Source organism: Oryzias latipes, chromosome 8 (genome assembly GCF_053564925.1).
Source record: "Oryzias latipes strain Hd-rR chromosome 8, Olatipes_Hd-rR_3.1".
Taxonomy (NCBI): domain Eukaryota; kingdom Metazoa; phylum Chordata; class Actinopteri; order Beloniformes; family Adrianichthyidae; genus Oryzias; species Oryzias latipes.
This window is the reverse complement of record NC_136244.1, coordinates 6,041,558-6,064,272: the sequence shown is the minus strand read 5'-3', so window position 1 is coordinate 6,064,272 and position 22,715 is coordinate 6,041,558. Positions and strand designations below refer to the sequence as shown.

Sequence of the window (22,715 nt, the reverse complement as noted above, 5' to 3'; positions counted from 1 at the left end):
AATTTAGTGGGTGATTAGTTGGTGAAACTCTGTTTAAAACATTCATGTCTTGCAAAATTTGGGCAGGCGCCAACTAAAGGTTCTTATAACTAAAAACATCTTTTTATTAGTGCAAAACCAGACAAATAAAATATCTTTAGAACAGCAGATTTAGCATCCAAATTAAACACTTTTTTGAAAAAAGGCATGTTACAGTTTCCCTCCGTTTTCATCACATTTCTTTTAATAGTCTACATCAATTTCATAAGAGAGTAGAAGAATGGTGAATGATCGGTTTGGGAAGCACAACTCGCTGTAATGTACTTTCAGCTGGAGGCTGTGGAATTTTCTCTCCCAAAGCAAATAAAGTCAAGTGCAAAGGATCTGAACCCCTTTACCATCCAAGTGTCGTTTGGCGGAACTTCTGCTGCTTTCTGCAGAACTTTGCACTTCTGAAGAAAAAAAGTGTTTATCTATAAAGTGAAAAGTTGTTTTTACTTTTTTTTTTCCTGTGCAACAATTTAAGGTTGATATTTACAACAAAAAATGACACAAAGAACAAACATTTTCCAACTTTAATCCTTTAAAGTTTCATCCAATATTATTGCAACCCATCTAAACACGGAGTGACTTTCACTGCTTCGATTCTTGTCTCTTCATGAAATAACAGCTGTCTCAAGCTTCAGTCACAACTGCCATTTGGGGTGGAAACGGGCAAATCTTTACAGAGTGTGCAAGTGGTTTGCGTAAAATATCAAGGTCATAGACCGCTTTGTAAACCCACAGAGAAAAGATTTGTATGCACTTTTTTGCTATACAGTTGAAACCAGAAGTTTACATCCATCGCATAAAAACGCACAAAGCCTTTTTTCCCCTCACAGTCAAACATGAAATAAAAATAAACTTTTCCTGTTTTAGGTCAATTACAATTAACAAATTCATTTCTACCCCCTTTTTCCTCCAAACATTACGATGGTCCCTGTGGCCATCCATTTTAGTTTCGTCAGACCAAAGGACACGTCTCCAAAAATGAAAGTCTTTATCCTTGTGTGCATTAGCAAACTTTAATCTGGCTTTTCTACGTTTCTTATTGAGCAATGGCCTCTGCCTGGCAGACTACCCTTTCAGCCCAACATCTTTTGCCTTTGTCCTTGGGTTGTTCTGAACATATCAGACCAAAGTACGTTCATCTCTGGGGCACAGAACCCGTCTCCTTCCTGAGTGATACGATGGCTTGACGTCCCCATGATGTTTACACTTTCCTACAATTGTCTAATATATATTGCCCTAATATATATCCACAGGGGTGTTTCTAATTAACTCAAATGTTGTCAAACATATCAGAAGCTTCCAAAGAGATTACACCAGCATCTGGGCTTTCCCAAATTTTTTAAAGGCATAGTGATCTTAGCGTATGTAAACCTTTGACTTTTATAAAAGTAATACAAACTTGTCGAAAATAACCCTGGTCCCATTAATCTGACATTTAGCAAATTTAAATAGTTTTTAATGTAATTGACCCAAAATAGGAAAAGTTTACTTTTAATTCATGTCTGACGGTGAGATAAAAAAAGCATATGTATGTTTTTATGTGGTGTATGTAAACTTCTCATTTCAACTGTAGGCATGCAACTGGCGACAGGTTTGTAGTGAACACTTATACAATACGCAAGGGAACTGAAAGACACACCCTCGCTCCCCTTCAGATGCTCCTCTTTACGACCCTCCACAGGTCTGGACAAACCAAAAACCTGTACGGCTCAACTTCCCATACAGGTGCATGTGACTAAAGCTACCTGGCATTTGACGTGTGTTTAGAGACGCACGTTTATTCTACGACACCTTTATCCCATGGTGTTCACACAGCATATCCCCCACAATTGGAGCAGGTTTGGTGTAAAATGTGGAAGTGGCACAAATCTCATGAATCTTGCTCCAGCCTTTTTCTTTCACAGCTCTATTCCAATAAATAAAAGACTTGGTGTAATAGTATGTCATATTATGGGCGCCAGTGGCTAAGGTGTTTGAGCACGTTGGCCAAGGATCGACGGGTCGGCGGTTCGATCCCCCCTCTCCCCCAGTCAACCGATGTTGTGTCCTTGGGGAAGAAACTTCACCCTCCCTGCCTCCAGTGAACATGAATGTGTATGAATGTCCCCGCAGTGGCGCAAAAAGTATGCAGCATATGCATCCCATAGGGGCACCGGGCAAAGGGGGCGCCAAACCGAAGTTGTGAAAATTATTTATAGTCCATATTTTTAAATTTCACAGCTTTTTGTGCACATACATTTACATGATATGATCAGTAACAGAAGCACATCGTAACTAAATGGGGCACCCCCGCCGCAGCCGCTCCCCCCTCCCTCGGGTCTTGAACAGAGAGCGCAACCCAGCACATGTCCGAGAGAGCATGCTGGAGCACGCTCTTGTGGAGACAAGCGCGAGGGCGCGCTGTTGATTGTTTTATTTAAATTGTGTGATCATCTGATGACTGGATTAAATGGAAAGGCAAAAAAAACAAACAATCGGGGATCAAAACAGCAAACGCACAAGGGACAAAGATGTGGTGTGAATGAAGAAAAGTTTATATCAATGGTTGAGTCAGCAGAAACATTATAGCAGTGCTAAAAACCGTCTTGAAAAACATTCAGGTTAAAGTTACCAGTAAAATGGTGACAAAAGTGTCTTCTTGCAGCTGTACTGAGCAGGATTTACAGCCTCAATAATCAGAAAGAGAGAAAAGGGAGCTTGTTTGTGCTGATTTTGTTTTAAATAATTTCTTAGATGTACCAAAACACTGAAAAGGTTTTTATCCTATAACTGTAACAGCACTAAATGATGATAAAAGCTGTCCTATGGGCAGAAGGGAGAAGTATGTGTGATGGTGGTGTAGATGGTATTTTTGTTTCTTTTTATATTGTTAAATGTTTGGATAATACATTTTTTTTGGATTGATTTTAAATTACAGCCTTTTGCTTTTAATATCACTTTGGCTGAATGACACTTTGGATTTTAGTTGAACATTTGGAGATGTTCGACAACATTCTGGTTTAAACTTCTGCTGACCACCTGTTCACTTATTTTGGGAAAAAAAGTGCAGAAATTCATGACAAGTCAGTCCCAACTGAGAAGAATGAGGAGAGAGGTTCAGATGATGATGATGATGATGATGATGAAGAGGGGGAAGAACAGAGAGGTACAGAGGAGAAGGCTGGGGCAAGACATTACTCAGAAGATTCTTCTGAATGGCCATCACCACATAAATTTGGGGAATCATTAAAGCAATACACGGTTCAAAATGGTTCACAAAATGTTCTGCTGGGTCATATCCATATTCAGATAATTTATACATTTAAAAATAAAAATGTTGTGTGGGTGTTTAGATAGCCTTAGGAGGGGTGGATGGGATGTTTTATTATGTGCATTTATGTCTTTGTCTTTGTGTGGTGTGTGTGTGAGAGGTGAGGTGGGGGGCGTTTTTTAATGTGGCCGCATACCCCTATGAAATTAGGTAGCTGCGCCTCTGTGTCCCGGTGATGGTCAGAGGGACTGTAGGCGCGCACTGGCAGCCACGCCCCCATCAGTCTGCCTCCAGGGCAGCTGTGGCTACACCCGCAGCTCACCATCCCAAAGTATAAATGAGGAGTGAATGAATGATGGAGACAAATTGTAAGCGCTTTGAACTTCTGAAAAAGCGCAGACAAATCCAAACTTATTAATTTAGGTTTGGGCAGAACAACCGCAGTTATTAATTTCTCCTCCGTGATCAATTTTCAAATGTTTCTATTAATTAAAAGATGCACCATCTATACAACACCACCAAATTCAAGTCCCTGAGAGGTCAAAGTTCAACCTGGTTTAACTTTCAACCCACATTTAATGGCCACATGTAGAGCCCAAAAACTGTCGCAGGAGCTTGAGTAGGGACGCGATAGTTTTAAATGTGATAGCGTGCATTTACGTGCCTTTACATAGACATTTCATTGTAAGTGGCCACTTGAACCCGCATTGTTGAGTGAAGTGTGGATGTGGCAGAAAGTTGGTTAATCACCTTGTAGTCTGTTGGCCGGCTCCTGCAGCGTTGCACACCAACAGCAGAATCTTGACGGCAACTCCCTGATTAAGGAACTCTGACGACAACGTTCCAGATGGAGGTAACCTTTGACCTTCTGGACCAGTAAAGTAGGGCGATGATGGCAGGCTGTGATGGTACCCTGTGAGAGTAAAGTCAAAGTCAAAGACAGTCAAAGAAATACTAACACGTTTCCTTTTTAAACAACAAAACTCTCACGCTCTTCTTGAAAGAAGCAGATTTCATCTACCAGGAATATCAGCACTGAAACTAAGCCTTTAAAAACTGGATGAAGAGAAGAATTTAGTTATGTAAAGGCGCGAGACTGAAGCTTTCTATTTGGGGAGCAGTGACTCAGTTTGGAAAACAGACGGATGCCTGCTCTCTCAGCAGGGGGCATTATCTGATGCAGCTTGTTCTGCACATCCCGTCCTGGTGGGGTGCCAAGCGTGCTCAGCGCGCTCCCAACGTGTCTCTGCCACCACGGACGAGGGTGACTGAAGAAGAGATTAGGAGATGGATGCGATATGTGACGTCAGCAGAGACTCATTACATGCCTGACGGTATGTGGGGCTTCGCACACAGGCTGCCTCTGCAGAGTCTCAGTGATAAATCACATGGTAAATCAGACTTACAGACATGGACAGGAAAATATTGATCGGTCACAATGGCTGCGTCTTCCCCAAACTGCAACGTCTCATTAAACCCAACTGCTTACACCTGACACCCGATTCATCACCGATAAGGCAAATGTCACGGCTGAGCGTCCTTCGGGCGAGATGCAGACCAGATCAAGTGATTTCAGTCTTTAGTATAGGTCATTTGAGAAAATTCCACAACTGTTATTCAGGAATAAAATTAAGATTTCTCACAGAAAGTGAGAAGAAAGATTAAGAGTGTAAACTGCCAAACCTTTAGCATGAAAGTTCTGATTGCAACGTCCTGACCTCAACAATGAATTAGTATTCAAAGCTTTTCATTAACAAATGTCGTTCTAATCAAGCAAGTCTTTAAACCTCTCACTCTAATTCTCTGAAAACATAGATAAACATCACTTGATTGTGAGCTTTTGTGGGGTATGACTTGACACCGTTTTGAAAAAGATTTATGGTTTAAACAAAAACCTTATTAAAATCTTCCCTTGCTATTTGTTCATGAAGTGTCAGAGTGGGTGGACACATTTTCCACAGCTTCTGCTAATGAAATACATTTATTGATGGCTTGTAAAATATGTTCATAACTATAACAAAGATTTTGACAAAAAATTTTAAAAAGTCACAAAACCAACTGTTCTAAGTTATCGTATATATACTACTTTTACTTCTTTCAACACGACTCTGCAAAACACTTCCACAGCTCGTAAAAGTAACCCTCACATCATGACACATGGGCAGGAGTTGAACCAATCACAAACATGCATTATTGAGCAACGACGGAAAGATGCGCGTGTCTCCAGGAAAATGATCCACATGATTTTTGATTATGAGATCGATGCTTCGAAGAGAAAAGAAACATTCATAGCCAGTGTTAATCATAGCACAATACAATCTTCTCATCACTTCAATAAATCTTGAACTCCTCATCTTGTGTTGTTGTCTGTATTTTGTGACCAAATTTCACAGCAAAATGAACCCATTAGTCATCACCGTTGTGTCCTTGATGGAATAAACGCCGGGGCTACTAAAAGCAGATATATGGAATGCACAATATGCACATTCATCTTTGTAAAAGTTCAGATGTTTTTTTTCTAGGCAAAACAGATATGCTGCCGAGACCGGCTTTAAGATGACATCATGAAATTGGCGCACCCATAAGGAGTGAAAGGCGGAGCCTCAGATATCAAGTCGTCTTTCTTCCAAGTAGGAAAATAGTTCATAAAAATACGTAAAGTTTCATTAATAACTTGTTCTTTAGTGGCAAAGGTAGTGTATGATCACATATATGGATATAGTTTACTATAGGTTACTATAGCTTAAAGGCCAATGTCCTGATTGCTTTTCAAGTGTCTTTGCCTTACCTAGTGCTCATTACCTTGTTAGCTGGCTCTTCTTGCACCTAGTCTATGATCAGAAACGCACATTCAAGCGTCTACTTCCAATGTAAAGTCTATGTAAATGCACATAAATGTGCATTTCAGGCTTCTGCATTCAAAACTCTCATGTTCACGTGTCATTAGGCAAGTTTTAAATTCAGTTTTCTTGCTCTAGGTAAAAACCCGTGGCCATGGAACCTGCATTGAAGGTTAAACCAAGTTGACCAATCAGGATCTTGGCTTTGGTGGGGACACATACTGTCCTCTTTTAAGTCGCAGAAGTGCCAACCATTTGAAAATTGATCATGAAGGAGAAATTAATAATTGCGGTTTGTTTCCGGCGGGAATTAGTGTGATAGAGGTATTGGGTAGCGATAGTACAGTGTCCACACTGAATGCTAAAATGCTTTAACATCTATATTGCATAAGTGAATGTTTAAAACATCAAAGTAACAACCACTGCATCAAAAATCCCCATAACAGCATTAAACATGATAAAATACAGAAAGGAAGCTATCTGAAGCATAATTTTAAGCACTACGCTGAAGGTGGATCTTCAGGCTAATAAACATTGAGGGTTTTTTGTATTTTACACAAGTTGTTTTTACTTAAACATTGTCCTGATTTAAAGGAAGCTGTTTTTCTGTTAACTGTGCTACACTCATCATTTATTCCCATCACTAAACCATGAGAAATGCAGACTCCATTGGTGGTTTTGTCAACTCACCTGTTGATCATAATCTCGTATTCCCAAAAGAACTCAAGCTAATTCAAAGTCACCACAGGAATCCTGTGAAGTCATCACTCCATCACACTCTCAGGCTTTTTCCACTCTCAAACACACACACAGACAGAGCCACACCAAACACAGCCAGACAACATGAAAGCTCATAATTAAACACCTCTAAATCTGAAGGGATCCTCTCGTCACACAGCAACAGCTTCAATCCCACAATCTAATAACCTGTTTGCACAACGGCGTTGTGGGAAAAGAGAGGAGACAAAGAATGCTCATTTTAAGTTTCAAACCATCTCAAATGTTCAATTCTAAGTTCAAAAGCAAACAAGAAATCAACTTTCTATGACTGGCTGGCAGGGGCGGAGCTAGAACAGACATTGGAAAGGTGGCAAAATACCTCCTGAAAATGGAAGGCCATTACAAATGAAAGGATTAAAAATACGCATTCCTCAGTTTTATGATGATTAATATTGTTTTTCTAAATTCAAATATCTTGAGCTCTGTAGCTCCGCCCCCGCTGGCCAGTAACAAATAAGAGATGATTAAAGCAATCTTCAACCTTTAGTGTGTCACCTTGCTAGACTTTTTCAAATCCAGGATCTCTTTAAACACCCCAGCTTGTTTTACTGCCACATTTTCATTTAAAGAAGCACTAAGGCCTGTCTGGACTCAAGTCACTTAAAACGTGTCATGATTTGGTCAATAAGAATGGACTGCAAACAAACACAGTTGGAGCTTCTTACCATGAGCTGAGTGTAAAACAGCCCTACTACACAAGCTCATCAAAGAATCACCGAACTAGAATAGAGTGTGGGCAATGGAAACATAATGTCTTCACTAAATGAGATTTTAATCACTGATTAAGTTGGTGAATGTAAGAGGCAGTTTATCCTTTAGAGGAAAGTTTGCTTCATTCATGCTAAAGACTTGATCCTTCTGTAACACACTAATTTTTGTGTTCTATTGTCGCTTTCATCAAACACTTGCAGTATCCATGGAAGCTAAACATCTTCCTCCCTTTAAAATGATGATAAGCTTTTAAAATGTTAACCGTGGTTCACTCAATATTTGTCTTAGCAGAGGGGGTTTTACAAGAATTACCTCATTACATGACATACAGTAAAACTTTACAGACAAAGGTTGATTTGAAAATTCATGTGACAACAGAAAACTGGTATAAAGTATAGAAGAATGTAGATGTAGGAATTTAAAAGTATTTAGAAGGGAGAACAGGATTTAAAACTGTGGCCCCCTAGATTTTGTTGAACTTATTTGAGTGAGAAGAAAGTCAAGACATTGATCATGTATGTAAATAGCTTATTTGAAGACATGTTTTACCTCACATCTGTACTTTTACTGAACAACAAAAGTAAAGCCAATGAAAACTAATTTCTACAATCTTTTCCAACTAAACTCTGACAAAATGCTTCAAAATCATCACAAATAAAGCAAACGAGGAGAAAAGCCCTATCAAAATGGAAAAAGGCACATTTCTACTTGGCTATACAGTTCTCTTCCATCCTCTGCCACAAGTTTGTCTCCATTCCAAACTTCATGGGTTGAATCTTCTCTGTTTTGCTCTCAGAAATTAGACCTGCTGCTTCTCTCGGCTCACCAATCTGTCAGGGTTGGGGTTATGGTTTCACTGAGCCTGGGGTCGTGTTTGACAAACACATATTTACACCATTAAGGGTTGTAGACTGCTGGCAAACTAGGGGAGGGGTTCTGCGCTTTCTCATCAGGTTGGTCAGAAGGTTTGGCTTTTCACTCTTGACTTGCCTCATTGGGCCCCCCCCCAAAGGGTTGGCCCCTCATTTCATTGGTCCCTTCCTTATGTTTTAAGTGATAGATCTGTTTATTTAAGTCTTTTTATGACCTGGATGTGTCCGGCCCACACTTGACGTTGCATGTATCAGGTTTGCCTGGACCAGATAGTTTGGATCCACCTTTCAAGCCTCTGCTGTCCACCCAGTTCATTAATGGGGCCCCTTACACTCCTTGAAAAATTCAGGTTCAATTGGGAGAGTTGTGGTCCTGAAGAAAGGTTCTGGGTTCCTGTCCCTGCATTTTGGATCCTGTTCTCATCGACTGGTTTGTTTGGGACCCTGGCTGGTCGTCTGGTGTCGATTGTTGACGGCAGGTAATTTTGCGCTCAGGATCTGTTCTGGCCAAGTTTCCTGTTCCCTTTTATACTCCTAGTCCAACATATTTGTTCTCGGTAAAACATAACAGCCATTGCTCAACTTTCATCAAGTTTTTATGAGTTTCGTGTTGTCTGTTCTACAACAAGGGAAGGTTTGTTTATTTCCTGTTTGGATTTTGGACTGGATTTTCTGATTTGGCACTTTCCCGTGAATCTCAGATTATGAAATTTTTGCACAGGAGTTCCAATTTCTCTCTGATGCTTGGGACCCATCTTAAGGTACTAGTTACCTGGGGTGGAAATTCTGCACCCCCAGTGGTTTGTTGTTGTTATTACACTACCGGTTGACTCTCAGCCCCTTCCTGAGCTCAAACCAATCCAAACCCAATTTCCTTTCTCACTCCTAAGGCTGTTATCTATTGGCTCATCATCATACCTGACACTAAATGTCACTGCTGCAGTTCTCTCCTCTGTTGTTAGCAGGGATTTTCTGTAATCACATTTCCGGGTTTCTATCAGAACCATGTGCCTCCATGATACCTGTGCTAACACAGATGGAGGACCAGGGTGGCAGTGGATTTTTTTCTAACACTACTCCTGCAATTTCATCTGAAGATAAAACGTGTATTCTCTCTGGGAAAACATGTCACTAGGAGTGACAGAACAATCTGCTGTGCACACAGAAGTGTTGGGTTTCCACCTGCTGTAGACATCGGAAGTGATTTGCCAGGGGGTCTAGAACGGGGGTGGGAAAGAAATGATGAGATAATACTTTGAAGTACTTCTGAATACTTTTTTTGTAACCTGGGCTGTGAAAAATGATGAAGAAATAAATCTGATGGACTCATGGGAAATCTTCACTGGGAAATGTATGCTTTTAATGTGCTCCCCCAGGACCACCTGTGGCAGGGCTAACCCCCCTTAAGGTTTCTTTGAGAAGAAAAAAACGTTAAGCTGTGTTTTCTAACAAATCTGCACCAATGTTTACATTCAAACAGTCATGAAGCAGCAAAAACAATGCTGGAATTAGACGTTCTGAATGTCAAGTTTGAGGCCCGAGTCGCTCCACCTGAGATCCGGGCAGAGCCGCCTCTGATGTAGAGCGGCGGAGCCTGGAAGGCGTAGATGACATCGTTCTCTGCGATGCTCGTCAGATCATCTTCATCAAAGAAGGAGCGTTGAAATCCTGTGGAGTAAACCTCTGTCAGGATCACCTGGAGATCAACAGACAAACACAAACAAACTTACTTCCCAATGCCGCGTCATTCTGATCCATTGCAAGAGTGAAACTTACACTCAGAAAAAAACCCCAACTCAGAACTTTTATTTGCCATCATTTGGTTAAAAAAGGCAAAAAACCAAAACAGAAAAGAGAAAGGTTAAAATGGAACAATTTAACAAATGGAAAGCTTGTAGTAGATCTAAATGCAACAAGTTGTTTGGCATTCTTTAGTGCACAATACTGCTTTTGTGTTTCAAAAGTGTTAAATAGTGGAACATAAACCGAATAGGGTGTCGTTTTAAAACAACTATTGGGAACTAAGATAGGAAAACATTAAATGTGTGTTGTACCATCTGCAAATACATGAAAAACCCATTTTCTGTCATATGCATACAAAACCTTTTAAATTCTTTTAGACAAAGTGAGTCTTTTAACAGCTATGATGGTATCTTTATTATCTTTCTGAATTTTATTGTTCCAACAGCTTTGTTCACTTCTTGCTAGTCGTTTAAAGACCCACTTTAATGAAAACGGTGTTATTCTGTTCTTGTTGTTTTCTGATGATAGTGGAAATAATTGAGAAAAATTTAACACAAAATTATATGTCTGAGTTTTTCTTTATTGTTTATTTTGTTTGTGTTGTAGATGTCCTCTCATGGAACTGCTGGAGTGAAAACAGTGTGGGCATTCAAATGTCAGCCAGAAAACATAAATACGGAGAAGTTTTCTGTGGTCACTACTTGCAGAACCATTCCTTTATTGAAGGGGTCTTGGTCATCACCTATTATTCCCACCTGTTGTCTATTCCAAAAATGTGAAATTAATTGTCAATCAGTGTTGCTTCCTAATTTGACAATACGATTACACAGAAGTGTGATTGACTTGGAATAACATTGAGTTATTTAGGTTTTCCATCTTTTTTTTGAGCAGTGTATTATTGTAATTTTATTGTTAAAAGCCTTTACAACTATGTGAACTTGTTCTGTGTTCAGTTACCTGGTCCAGGGAGAGTTTCCCCTCCTCAGCAACCATCCTCCTGAGGCAGGCCACAGAGCCGAACAGAGGCACAGCCAGTCCCACCCGCAGATACCTCTGGCCTTTGCTGCTGAACACCAGCGTCACACACAGCGGCCTGCCGACAAAAACAGAGTCAGGAACAGCGGGAGAGTTGACGGGCTCCGCTCAGATTTCTGCTCCTGTTCTACTGTAGTCTTGTTTTCAGAGCAGAAAAGACAATGGAAGAGTTTCATAAATGAATCAATGCTTTTTAATATCAATAATGGATGATTAGGACTCAGATTTGTGTGTGGGAAATAATGGAAACTCAGCTGCATTTTTAACAATGTGGAGGAGCACGTGGCTCTCACCGGTTCTGGGGCAGCGTCTCCAGCTGGAACATCAGAGCATGACTGACAGACAGAAGACTGAAGGGACACAGGACTGGGGTCGAAAAAAAGGCAATCAATAATGAATTGATTTTTAATTAGAACATGCAGAATTGATCCTTCAAACTCTTTTAGTAATTTCTTTGCATTTTTTTGGAGAAAAAAAATCGGATTTTAATTTGATTTGAAAGTAAGAATTCATAATTTTACTGATAAATATTTTCAATTTTAGTCAGTTTATGTAACTGATGTGACAAAAACATTTAGTTTTACAAGTAATCAATTTTGGGGTTTTAAATGAAAAATATATGAAAATAGATCCATATTAAGAACTGGTGTCCACATGCATGGACATCACATTACCACAGTAGTTAATTCTGCTGAACTGGGGCATTGTGTAAAGAGGGTTAGCTCAATTATTAGCTCGGGTCTAAAGAGGTTAAAGCAGGAAGCTGCTCGTTGACTGAAAAAATGTTGTCCAGGAGGGAAAAAAAAGCATTTCAATATTCATATCAATAATATGCACTTCCACACTAAATAACATTAAATAACAGTTGAAATATTAGCTCCGGTCTTAGAGGTTATTTAAATATCTTACTTATGAATTCATTTTCTTTTTTCAGGTATAACTAACACAGGGACCATATGAACAATCCATACCTGCGGCTTCTCCTTCTCTGAACTTTTGTGGTTTGGAATCTGTTACCTGGTGGCGGTGCTTGAATTCTGTCATTCTAGCAACCTCAAGACAAACATGGAACCTGTGCTTATAAAGACTTACATAATAGCGCATTTGTTATTTGTATTAATTTGGTGACCCTGTGGTTTAAGGATTTATATAATTAACCGGTAAAACACTTTTCTTTTGAAAGTCAAGTGGGGGTTCAGAGACATAAATATAAAGAAACAGATCTGCGTCTCATGGGGTAACATCATGGGCGTCAGCAGCAGAGATAAAGGCAGAGCAGACGTGTTAAAGGTTGAAATGAAATCCCACCTGTCAGTCACAGAGACAGCTCAGATCCTTCACTTCTGATCAGAAGCCACATGTTCAGGTTTGTATGTGACTGCTTTTTTTAAGAAAATATGTCTTTTTTTTGAGGAAATCTTTCAGGAAACATTTAGATCGGGGGTCTGCAACCTTCAACACTTAGAAGAACAATTTGGGTCAATTTCTTACTGACAGCAACCCAACAGGAGCCACAAAGTCTTCCTTCAGAAAAATGAAACACTGCTTTATATGTATATTATTGTTACTGTTTTAAAAATGTATGACATTAAAAAAAAACAAAGAGAAAATAGCCTTTTTTTTTTAAAAATAGAAAAAAATGAAATGGTTTATAACTTTTGACTCATTGCTTCCTTTCAAAATAAGACATCCTGCTCCACAGGAACTCTTCACTGCAGCAAATGTAGTAGTATAGCATAATGTCAGCAGTGATTTAAATAAAAAACAGTTTATTTCATTTTTTGTGGTGCACCTCAGGCAGATATTTGTAAATCAAACTGACCAAAAGGAAATCCCAGCCAGTTAAGTGACCCTTACTGTATTTTTCAAACCAGAAGGTGCACTTAAAATCCTTTAACTTGATCAAAAATAGAAAATCTTATAATCTGGTGGCACTGAATGCTAGTTGTGCTTACTGACCTCCATTGATTTTTTTTTGTGGTAAATTGCGCTCAAAAATCTGTTAAAATGTTTTAGCACAACTTATGATACACACTGTGCTTCACCTGTTTGAGAACAAATCTGTTGATCAATCTCATATTTTGAAACATACAGATGTCAGGTGTTGGCTACTTTATGTGCCAAAACTTTCAGCTTAATCAGAATGGGCCATGCAAGAATTCTCATAGTTTTAAACTAAATGAACAATTTTACTTGTCATTTTACAGGACTACTTTTATCTTGACAGTTTCCCTCATCATTGTTTTAGAGTGAAATGTCGCTTTGTTTGGTCAAAAATGTACCTCTGATTTCTTTTTGTTTTTACTTTAAAGCTTTTTTTAACTGTAAAAATAACCTGAAATCAAAAAGTATTCGTGCTGGAAGTGGGATTTGGCCCAGTTCAGGCCTGCCAAGCCCTGCAAATGTCACTCTGATGATAAACAGTAAGAGTTTACAGCTAGACTCCTTATTCAGAAAAAAGCATGAAAAAACTCCATCTGTTCCGTCTCTCATTAGGTTTTTTTTTTCACTTTAAATGCAGGCAGAAAAAAGGAGAGGTATGATCTGGCATGATGTCCAAACGCAGCTTTTCCAGTTTCCTAAATGAGGAAGGATGTTGGCTGAACTTTAAGGAAATCTTGAAATGAGTAACAGCTTCGAAGGAAAGCGCATCAATGAGACTTAGAAAAAAAAACTTGGAAATGTTATCTTTAGATCAGAGTTTAGGTGCATTTAGAGGAAAAGAATTACTGCATTAATGGAAAATTAATGATGTTTTGCTTATTAGATAATCTGGTTAATAAAAACTGACGTCTAAAAAGCAGAACAATTTCAACTTTGAGATGTAAAGAAGGATTGATTATTAGTCACAAGTTCACACATGGTCTTTTTTAGAATAAACGACTTATAACAAATTTAGCCAATAACAATCAAGACATTCTACACAAACTTATTAGAAATTGCTGGGGGCCACATATAATTGTTTTTATGACAGGAGCTTGGAGTGGGCTGGTAGAAATTTGAATACAAGCCCGATGTGGTCCACGGGCCGGACTTTGGACATGGCTGGTTTAAGGGCAGTGGTTAGCGCTCTTGCCTCACAGCAAGAAGCCCCCCTGTTTCAAGTCCTGGCTGGGGGACTTGAAACAGAACACCAATGGGTGGGAGGGGGTATGGTGGCTTCCTCTCACCATCCAAAAACCATGCTTCATAGGTTAATTGTTACTTTAAATTGTCCCTAGGTGTGAATGTGAGTGTTCATGGGCGTTTGATTTGTGGCCCTGCGATAGATTGTTGACCTGTCCAGGATCTCTCCTGCCTTTGCCCACGAGTGGCCGGGATAGGCTCCAGCAGCCCGAAAAGGTGAACCCGAATGGGAAAAAATTGGTTAGACGATGAATGAATAAATAAAACAAAAAGGACTCATAAATTTACTAAAACCGTTTTTTGCAAGGCTTGAAATAAAGACGGTAAATGTAAATGTGTTTGTATTTATTTTTGTTTAGGTGTGAATCAAAAAATAAACTAGTGAAGGAGTTCATGACTGCATGAAATTGTCATTATTTTTGATTAAATGAATGGATATAGAATTTAAGTGTTTTTTTAAAGGGTATTTCCTAAAGTTTTAACAGAGTTTTGCACCTTTGTGCAGAAACATGTTCCAATGCTCATTACCGCCTAAAGAGCACAAGAAACTTGTCTTATTTTTTAAAAACTAGATATGAGATATATTTTCTTTTAACTTTATCACTTGTTTTCAAAGAGAAGTGGCTTTAGATCTTGCTATCAAATGTTTCCTCTGACAGCAGAGTAACAGTTTGTGCTTCTTCTCAAGTCAACATTCTTCTTTTGTTTTGCCAAAAGCACTTGAAGTCGCCCCCACACAGATATTTCAGACGACCCCTGGGTTGCCAGATAGGATGCCAACAATGAAAACAGGCTCACAGCTTTCAGAGAACTAGTGGAAGTCAAAGTCTCCGCTTGGTGCAAAAAGTAAAACATGTAAAAAGCTTCACAAGTGAAGAAAAGTGGTTAGATCGATGCTGAAGCAGCTGATTTTCTCTAGAGCAGCTTTATGTTCAAATATAAAAAAAACTGGTGGGGACCAACACCATTTTAGGCAATAACATGTTTTTTGTGGACCTGTCTGTTATTGATGCTTGTCTTGTGGCTTTATTTGTCCCCTGTGTTCAGCCGGGTCCAACGATTGTAAGAGATGGATGGCTCAGATCACCCTTTGGTTGGTTTTGAGTCACTGTTCTGTCATTTGGTTTAGCTCTCATGTGGTCACCATCTTGTACAAATATATCAAACTCTGACCTTTCTGAAAATGGTCAGATATTAGATTTAAAAAAAAGAAAAACTCGTCTGCAAGCCTTTATAAAATAAAACCAAAAAGAACATAACTAAAATACAAGAATTTTGACTCCACAGATAGAAAAGTGTTTACAAGCCAGGTGTGCTAATGGTGTTAGTGTTATCAAGTTGCATTGTTCAAAATTGGAGTTGATTTACATGTGTGAATAACACCTATTGGTAACCAGGTGTACTGCGTTTAATTGATTTTATTTTTCAAGAGCTTCATTTCGGAAATCAAAGGTTTGTTTTCTGGATTTTGTTGTTAATCAGGCGTGCATCTTGCTCACGATCCCACCTTGTTACACCTGGAACTTACCTTTCTACCGTTTGTTCTGCTTTTTCACTATTTGTCTGAATTTTGATGCCAGAGTTTTGATGTGTAACATTAAATTTTCTGAAAATTCAAATTTTAACTTTCTAAAATTCATTTTCATTTAGTCCTTGAGTTTATGCAACTATCTCCAAACACCTTGATAGATATTGTTGTTTAAGATCACACTAGTGAGAAATAAAATTCATTAAGTAGTTTTTGTACAGATACACTTTATGATAAAAGTAAATATATAATTAACACGTTTTTATTTTAAAGTTTTATTTACTGTTGCTGTTTGATTTGATTTGATTTATTCAGTCAAAGCAACAAAGAATTTACACGGATTTATCAAACTCATTACAGAGATGAAAAAAAGTCATATATTTAAAAAATAAATAAATAATATAAAAAGACACTTAAACCACATTTGCTTAATTAAATACAGTGATCATTAACTAAATTCAAGCAGAGCTTGATTTATTGCATGAAAGGGGGTGGGAAGAATCGATCTTATATAATCCCATCCCTTAGAGTTAATTCATTTTATGGTTTTACATAATTTTTGTAATCCAGTTCTGATCAGATAGATTTTTTTCAAGTTACAAAATCCAGGGCTTATTGATGATTGATTATCTTCAGAAAACATGAATTCATGATTTCAGTTAACTTTAACGGTCACCAGTAACGGTAACATTAAACTAGTTATTATTGCTGCACATTGCAGATCAAGTAAAGAAAATCAATAGATTATTAATTGTAACTAAAACATTTCCGTAATCATTATTGTACATTATACAATGTAATTCTCATTGGTTGTAATTAAAGAGGTTTGGTTATTTCACCACTATCAAGTTCACCCATGTATTTGGAATAATTCAAACACCTGTTGATCCTCAACTCACCTTATCTATATAACTTTCCCCATTTCTTTGTTGCAAGTATCTTGTTAAATTGAACACATTCAGTTCTCAAATAAATGTTGCTTTTCCTCCCATGTTATAAAGTCCAATTTTACACATATATTATAACCTAAAGTCTAGTTTAAAATACAACTATTTTGATTATTACTTACTTTGTTTATACATGAATATATTAAGAGCCCTTTTTTTATATAAAATAAAAGTGTTGATTTTTTGTGAGTATTCAGCAGCATTTTTTCAAATTCAAATTGATTCCATACCCCTACGCCTTCTCCATATCCCTACATTTATCCCTACAAGAGAACACCTATTCAAAAACAGTGTCCTAAAATTCAGACTTTACTACCAATCATTGGCGTCATCAATAGTCGCCTGTCATCTATGTTGGCGGATACCTGCCAGCGCTTTGAAAGTACTTATCGGTTTTATGACTTTAAAAAGTCATGCTAAAAAAACCCTCATGATTTAGGTGTAAACCTCTGTGCTTTAGAGCACACGCACGTGAAGAAAATAGTTTCCCTTAAGAAAACAAGTTCCGACACCAATAAAGCTCCAAATGCCCCTACAATTGGAACAATAGGGAGGAGCCAGAGAGGCAGGGAATGAATTCGGATTCGGCCAAGCAGGGGGGTGGTTCTCCAGGGCCGAAGGCGGATCTTCCTTCGGGGTTCACTTCCCTGTTCGGACCCTCAGATTCTCCAGAGTGGGTTAATAAAGAGTCAATAGCATTTAATCTGGGAGAAACCTTTTATTATTGTTATCCTTCCTCCATAAAACAACATGAATGCGCGCCCCCCACTGCCCCTCTCATTCCCTACCTTGCTGCATGCGCTCTCTCCTCTCTCTTACACACAAGTGTGCGGCCCCAGCACATCCACATCCCCATTCCACAACAGTGGGTACAGACGATCCTGGCTCTAATGCCTTCTTAAAATGAGAAAATATTCATTGTGCTGACTCCTTTGTGAAAATGAATGTAGTAATGCAATAGAGCTCCGCTGTTGACAACGCTGTTGTAGGGTTGTGCCGATGGACGATACCATCGTCCATCGTGATGGGTGACTGACATCCCGATGGAGAGACACCATCGTGATGCCACGCCCCCGCCACGCTGCGAGTCGACACCATAAGCCGCGGTTACATGTGAATAATATCTTGACCGGATCAATGGTCGGATTAGAATCCAAACGTGTACATGGTTCCAGAAAAATGTTTTCAGAATATAAAAAACGTTCACATGGCTCACACTTTTGGTCGGAATAAATCATTCGCACATGCGCAGTAGGGTTTGAAAAACCGGAAGCGGACATCAGTTCCGCCGAGCGGCTATTTTTTTCTCAAACTTTATTGAATGTAACAATTCAATACAAAACAATGTTGCCGAGCGGCTATATACATTGATATGTCAGCTCTGTAACAAGACGATCTTCTAAACGTGCTTTTAATAATGTTACGATTATTATGAAACGCCTGTTCGCTCATCGTTTTAATTTTAATCCGTGTGGTCATTGCTTTTTCTGTTGAAAAACGGAGCCGGAAAGAAGCCAGAATTAGCAGTATGCTAACACGGGCTAACAACATTAGCTTTGGGTGGTGCTGCAATCTGCATCTTGGCTGCATTTACACATGTGGGAATAACATCAGCCTTTATTTAGTCGGGACACGACTCGAAACACAAATCCACGTGATTGTTTGAACGATTTCTAAGGACTGAGCGGCCTTTCTGCTTTGAAGCTCACACCGCCCCAAAGCGCTGTGTGTGTGCTCACGACGATCCTCTGCTCAGACACACACTTTTAGACCCGGTTCTGAGTTCGGTAGCCCGTTCCCCTAGAGCTGCGGAACGGATCGCAGTTCTAAATCTCCCACATACCGCTCATGTAACAAAGCACCCCCCCCCCCCCCCTTCCCCTCAAACACAAAGCTGTAAGTCCGCGCTCCGCCGGTCCACTTGACTAGTTAAGTGCGGGAGCAAACCGTTTCTTTTCTAGTTTGTTACTTTTTTTGTTAAAGTTATTTCCCTCAGTACTGCGGATGAGTCATTAGTTGGGAAATAAAATAAATAAAGTAATAAAGTAAAATAACGAATAGCAATTATATAAGACCGAAATATTAAAAATAGCCCCCCCCCCCACGACGATATCATCATCCATCCCGATGGTTGACAGCAAACATCGTCAACGGCCAATTTAAGGGACATCGCCAAACCCTACGCTGTTGTTGACATCCATTGTTAATATTAGCTACTTCCGCAAACGAGTGACGTCGTTCACAGTTATACTATCCTGCGCATGAGGGTCACTTCTGGGTCATTTCATGGAGATCACAAAAATTTGCATTTAATTGGAAATGGGAACGGCCTTGCCAAAAAAAAAAAAAAATCGGAATAGAGCATTAAGCCCTGCAGCGTGTAGCCTTACTCTCTTTGCTTCACTTTATGGTTTACCAGCAGATGAACAGAGACCATGGCTCCCAGGGGGACCAGGGTTCACACGTTTGTCACTTCTGCAGATCATAAAAACTAACAAATCCAGATGTGAATCAAACCTGCTGGTGTGAAAGCACCCTTAAACTGACAATATAATTGTACATCAAACAGCTTTAACCTGAAAACGGAGGAGAACCACAGCTGTTAACTGTGTGGGTGAAGGAGGATCAGTGTAAAGGCCCGTACAAACCGGGACGAATTTCGCACGCAATATTCGCCGACGTTTAACGCCTCGTGACTAAACAAAGGGCACCAATGTGAGTGTGCACACCGACGCGAAAAAACGCCACGCGTAAAAGCGTCATTTTAAAAAAAACGCCTCGGGTTCGTTTTTTTGGTTTGACGTGCCGCGTCAAAAACTATACAGCCAATGAGAATGGCGCTTTTGCCCACGTGTCTGGAGCTTCTGAAGTTACAGTAAAACACAACTTGGGGGCGCTCAAACACAAAACTGTCTTGCTGAGCACACATACCAGCGAAGAAGATATACGGCAAGTAGCGTCAACACTGCTGCTAAGAAATAAGACAAAGAAGATGCACTCACTGACGGACATTCTAAAATATCCCAGAAAACGCTCATGATACATTTTCAGCTCTTGTACCAGTCGATAAAACTCCTTATGTTCTTCTCTTCTCGTAACTATGGGATGTACCCAAAATCGGCGTCTTTTCCGGCGTCTTTCATCATTCAACAGAACAATAATTTCTTCATCGCTGGAACTGGAGCTAGAGCTACCGGTGCTGGAAATATTCATGTTTTCTTTGTATGATTCTGACAAGTGCGTAAATACTTGCTCTCTTCTTCTGAGTGAAAAGCGACTTTAAGAAGCGTAAAGATGCGCAGCGCCACCTTGCGTACAGGGGGTATTTCTGTTTTACATTAAGCGCCATCTAATGTCAGGGAATGAAATTGCATGTACGCTCGGCTCATCGTCAGCGAAAATCACCTGGGTGTGAACACAAAAGACGTGTTGAAAAACGCTGGCGAATAACGGCTGGCGAATATTCGTCCCGGTGTGTGCGGGCCTTAAGGATAGTGCGTCGGTGTTTCTGCATTGATGTGTGTGTTTGTAACGGTGGGGTGAGAGGAGCTCATCTGCCTCATTACAGCTCACACTCGCTGTCTCAGCAGGAGCGCCGCTGCTCCTCCATTTAAACCTAACAGCTCAGCTCCACAGGACAGGACATCAGGACTTCAGCAAACACAGACTTCCCTAAACAAACTTGCATGAATATCTGAGGCAACAACTAAACTAACACCATAAACATTCAAGAATTTTAGGTTAAAAAATAATCAGAATATATGAGCTTTTGTCATACTGCTAAAACCAATATTGATCTATAAATGATTTAAGCTTTAAAAAAGAAGCTTTTGTTTTAGATTTGTACATGCATATAATTATGCAAAATTGGGCTTTAAAGAACAGGTTTTTAAATAGCTCATTTTGCTGTTGAGTAGAGATGTGTGGACTGATGTGTGCTAAATATGTTACTGTGGTGGGATATTCCTCATATAAGGAATAAAAAATAATTTCTTCAAGTTTTTTCCAGCAACTTTGGTTGCTTTCACAAAGATTTGTTCTGCCTTCAGAGATCAGTATGAGCACAGGGGTGAACAGAGGTCAGATTATGTACAAATTAAGAAAAATTAAACCATTACACGAGTACCTTTAGTGTTTCCCATGTTATGCTGCTTATTTAAGGAATTTTTTCCTTTCAATAAAATTGTTTTTGTTTTACTAAAATATGTTTGTATCTTTGTATTTTTTTGAGTTAATAGGTGAATAAAGTAATTTTATTACTTTATAGGCACTTTTTGCTTTTACTTCAATCAGAAATAAAAGAGTTGAAATTGAGTAAAGTGTCTAATAAAAACAAAAACTCACAAAATTGTTTCATGCAACTTACTAAAACAGTAAATATGAAAATGATTAAAAAGGGAATATTTTATTACTTCAAATATATGGATTTTGTGAAAAGCAAATAATAAAGAACAGTATAATTGGAAATATCAGAGAGTGTTTATAAATGTGAGTACTTTATGTCAAAGTGAATTATTTGAATATGGGCTCACCTGGTCTGGCGGAGAGGGATAGGTAGAGAGATGCAGAGGAATGGGTCAAAGGTGTTGCTCTGTTTCAGGCAGTGGGGGCAGGTCAGGGATGATCTGAGGAAACACAAGAAAACGGTCAAAACACGACAAATACACAAATAAATAGTCCAAAAAAGTCAAAGTCCTGCTAATTATGTCTGCCAGCAACACAGATGTTTTAATCTGGTTATCAAAGTGGACGACAAAGTGAGAATGAACACAGAGATCCTTCCAGCCTTCGGCCTTGATCTGATTGTGAGAGACGAAAGGATGAGTGATGCAACATGAGAGAACAAGAGAGGCCAGGGAAGGGGTGGTGGAATTAGCACGAGAAGCACCCCCTGGGGTAAATGCTGCTACAAAGGCAAACACACAGTGGAGGTTTCCATCTTGTTGCGTCACTCTCACTGAGTGAACCTTTCATGGTGACACTCTCGTTTTCCTTTTGCATGTGAGTAGAGACGAGCGCATGAGCCGCACAGCAGAGACGTTCCTGCTGCAACAGTTTCCCATCAGGAATAAACTGTCAAAACTCTCTAAAACTGGTTCCCATGAGCTCACCAAGAGAACAATAAGCAGGTAGATAATAATATTTATTCTATCTTGCTATATAGTAAAAAAAAAAATTTCTTGACTTTTTTTTCAAGTCAAGAAAATTTAAAAAAGCTCTTAATTTGTTTCAAGGAAGATAAAGTCAGTTAGATCTGGAATCAAGTAAAAACAACAACTAAAACAATATTTCCAAAGGCCCACTCTAATGAAAATATAGCTGAGATCTGGATCAAAACTGTACGGCTGGATAACTCCGATATTGATCGCCATTTTTGTTGTGTCACTGATATTAAGCTGGGGTTGTGAGGGGCCGTACGCTAGTGGGAGAATTTAAATGGAGAGCTCTCAGCAATGGGGGAGATGAAGGGGGGCGGGGTTACTCTGCACCATCTGCCACGCTCAGGTGAGTTTCTAATGAGCTTCTCTGCAGAAACTATGTCCAAGAAAACTACACTTGTTTTTTTTTAAGCTACAAACAACAATCATAATTAATAGACTTTTAGAATAGACCAATAGAAAACTGGAGTGGGACTTTGAAGTATTTTGCTTTATAAAAAACGCAACATACAAAAAGCATGCATGCAAATAAAAAATCACACAAACATCAAAGTATACTTTTCTTTTAATAATTTTTGTAGATAATCTAGATGATGGCTTTTTTAAGATTGGTTTTCAACAATAGTGTCCCCCTTGTTCGTCTCCCATTAAGTCCTCGTTGTGACAAACGACGACGGATGGTGGAATCTGACAC

General features: G+C 39.2%; 1 protein-coding gene across 1 annotated transcript in view; it reads right to left on the bottom strand.

Moving 5' to 3' along the window:
- The window catches only part of usp43b (ubiquitin specific peptidase 43b), a 100,125-nt gene that overhangs the window by 22,819 nt on the left and 54,591 nt on the right, over positions 1–22,715 (bottom strand). Inside the window, exons 4-7 of the mRNA XM_011478550.4 lie at positions 21,395–21,487; positions 11,184–11,319; positions 10,035–10,179; positions 4,031–4,193 (exon numbers count right to left, since the gene is read on the bottom strand). Of these exons, the coding sequence (XP_011476852.1) occupies positions 4,031–4,193; positions 10,035–10,179; positions 11,184–11,319; positions 21,395–21,487 (537 nt within the window). The remainder of the gene's footprint in view (positions 1–4,030; positions 4,194–10,034; positions 10,180–11,183; positions 11,320–21,394; positions 21,488–22,715) is intronic.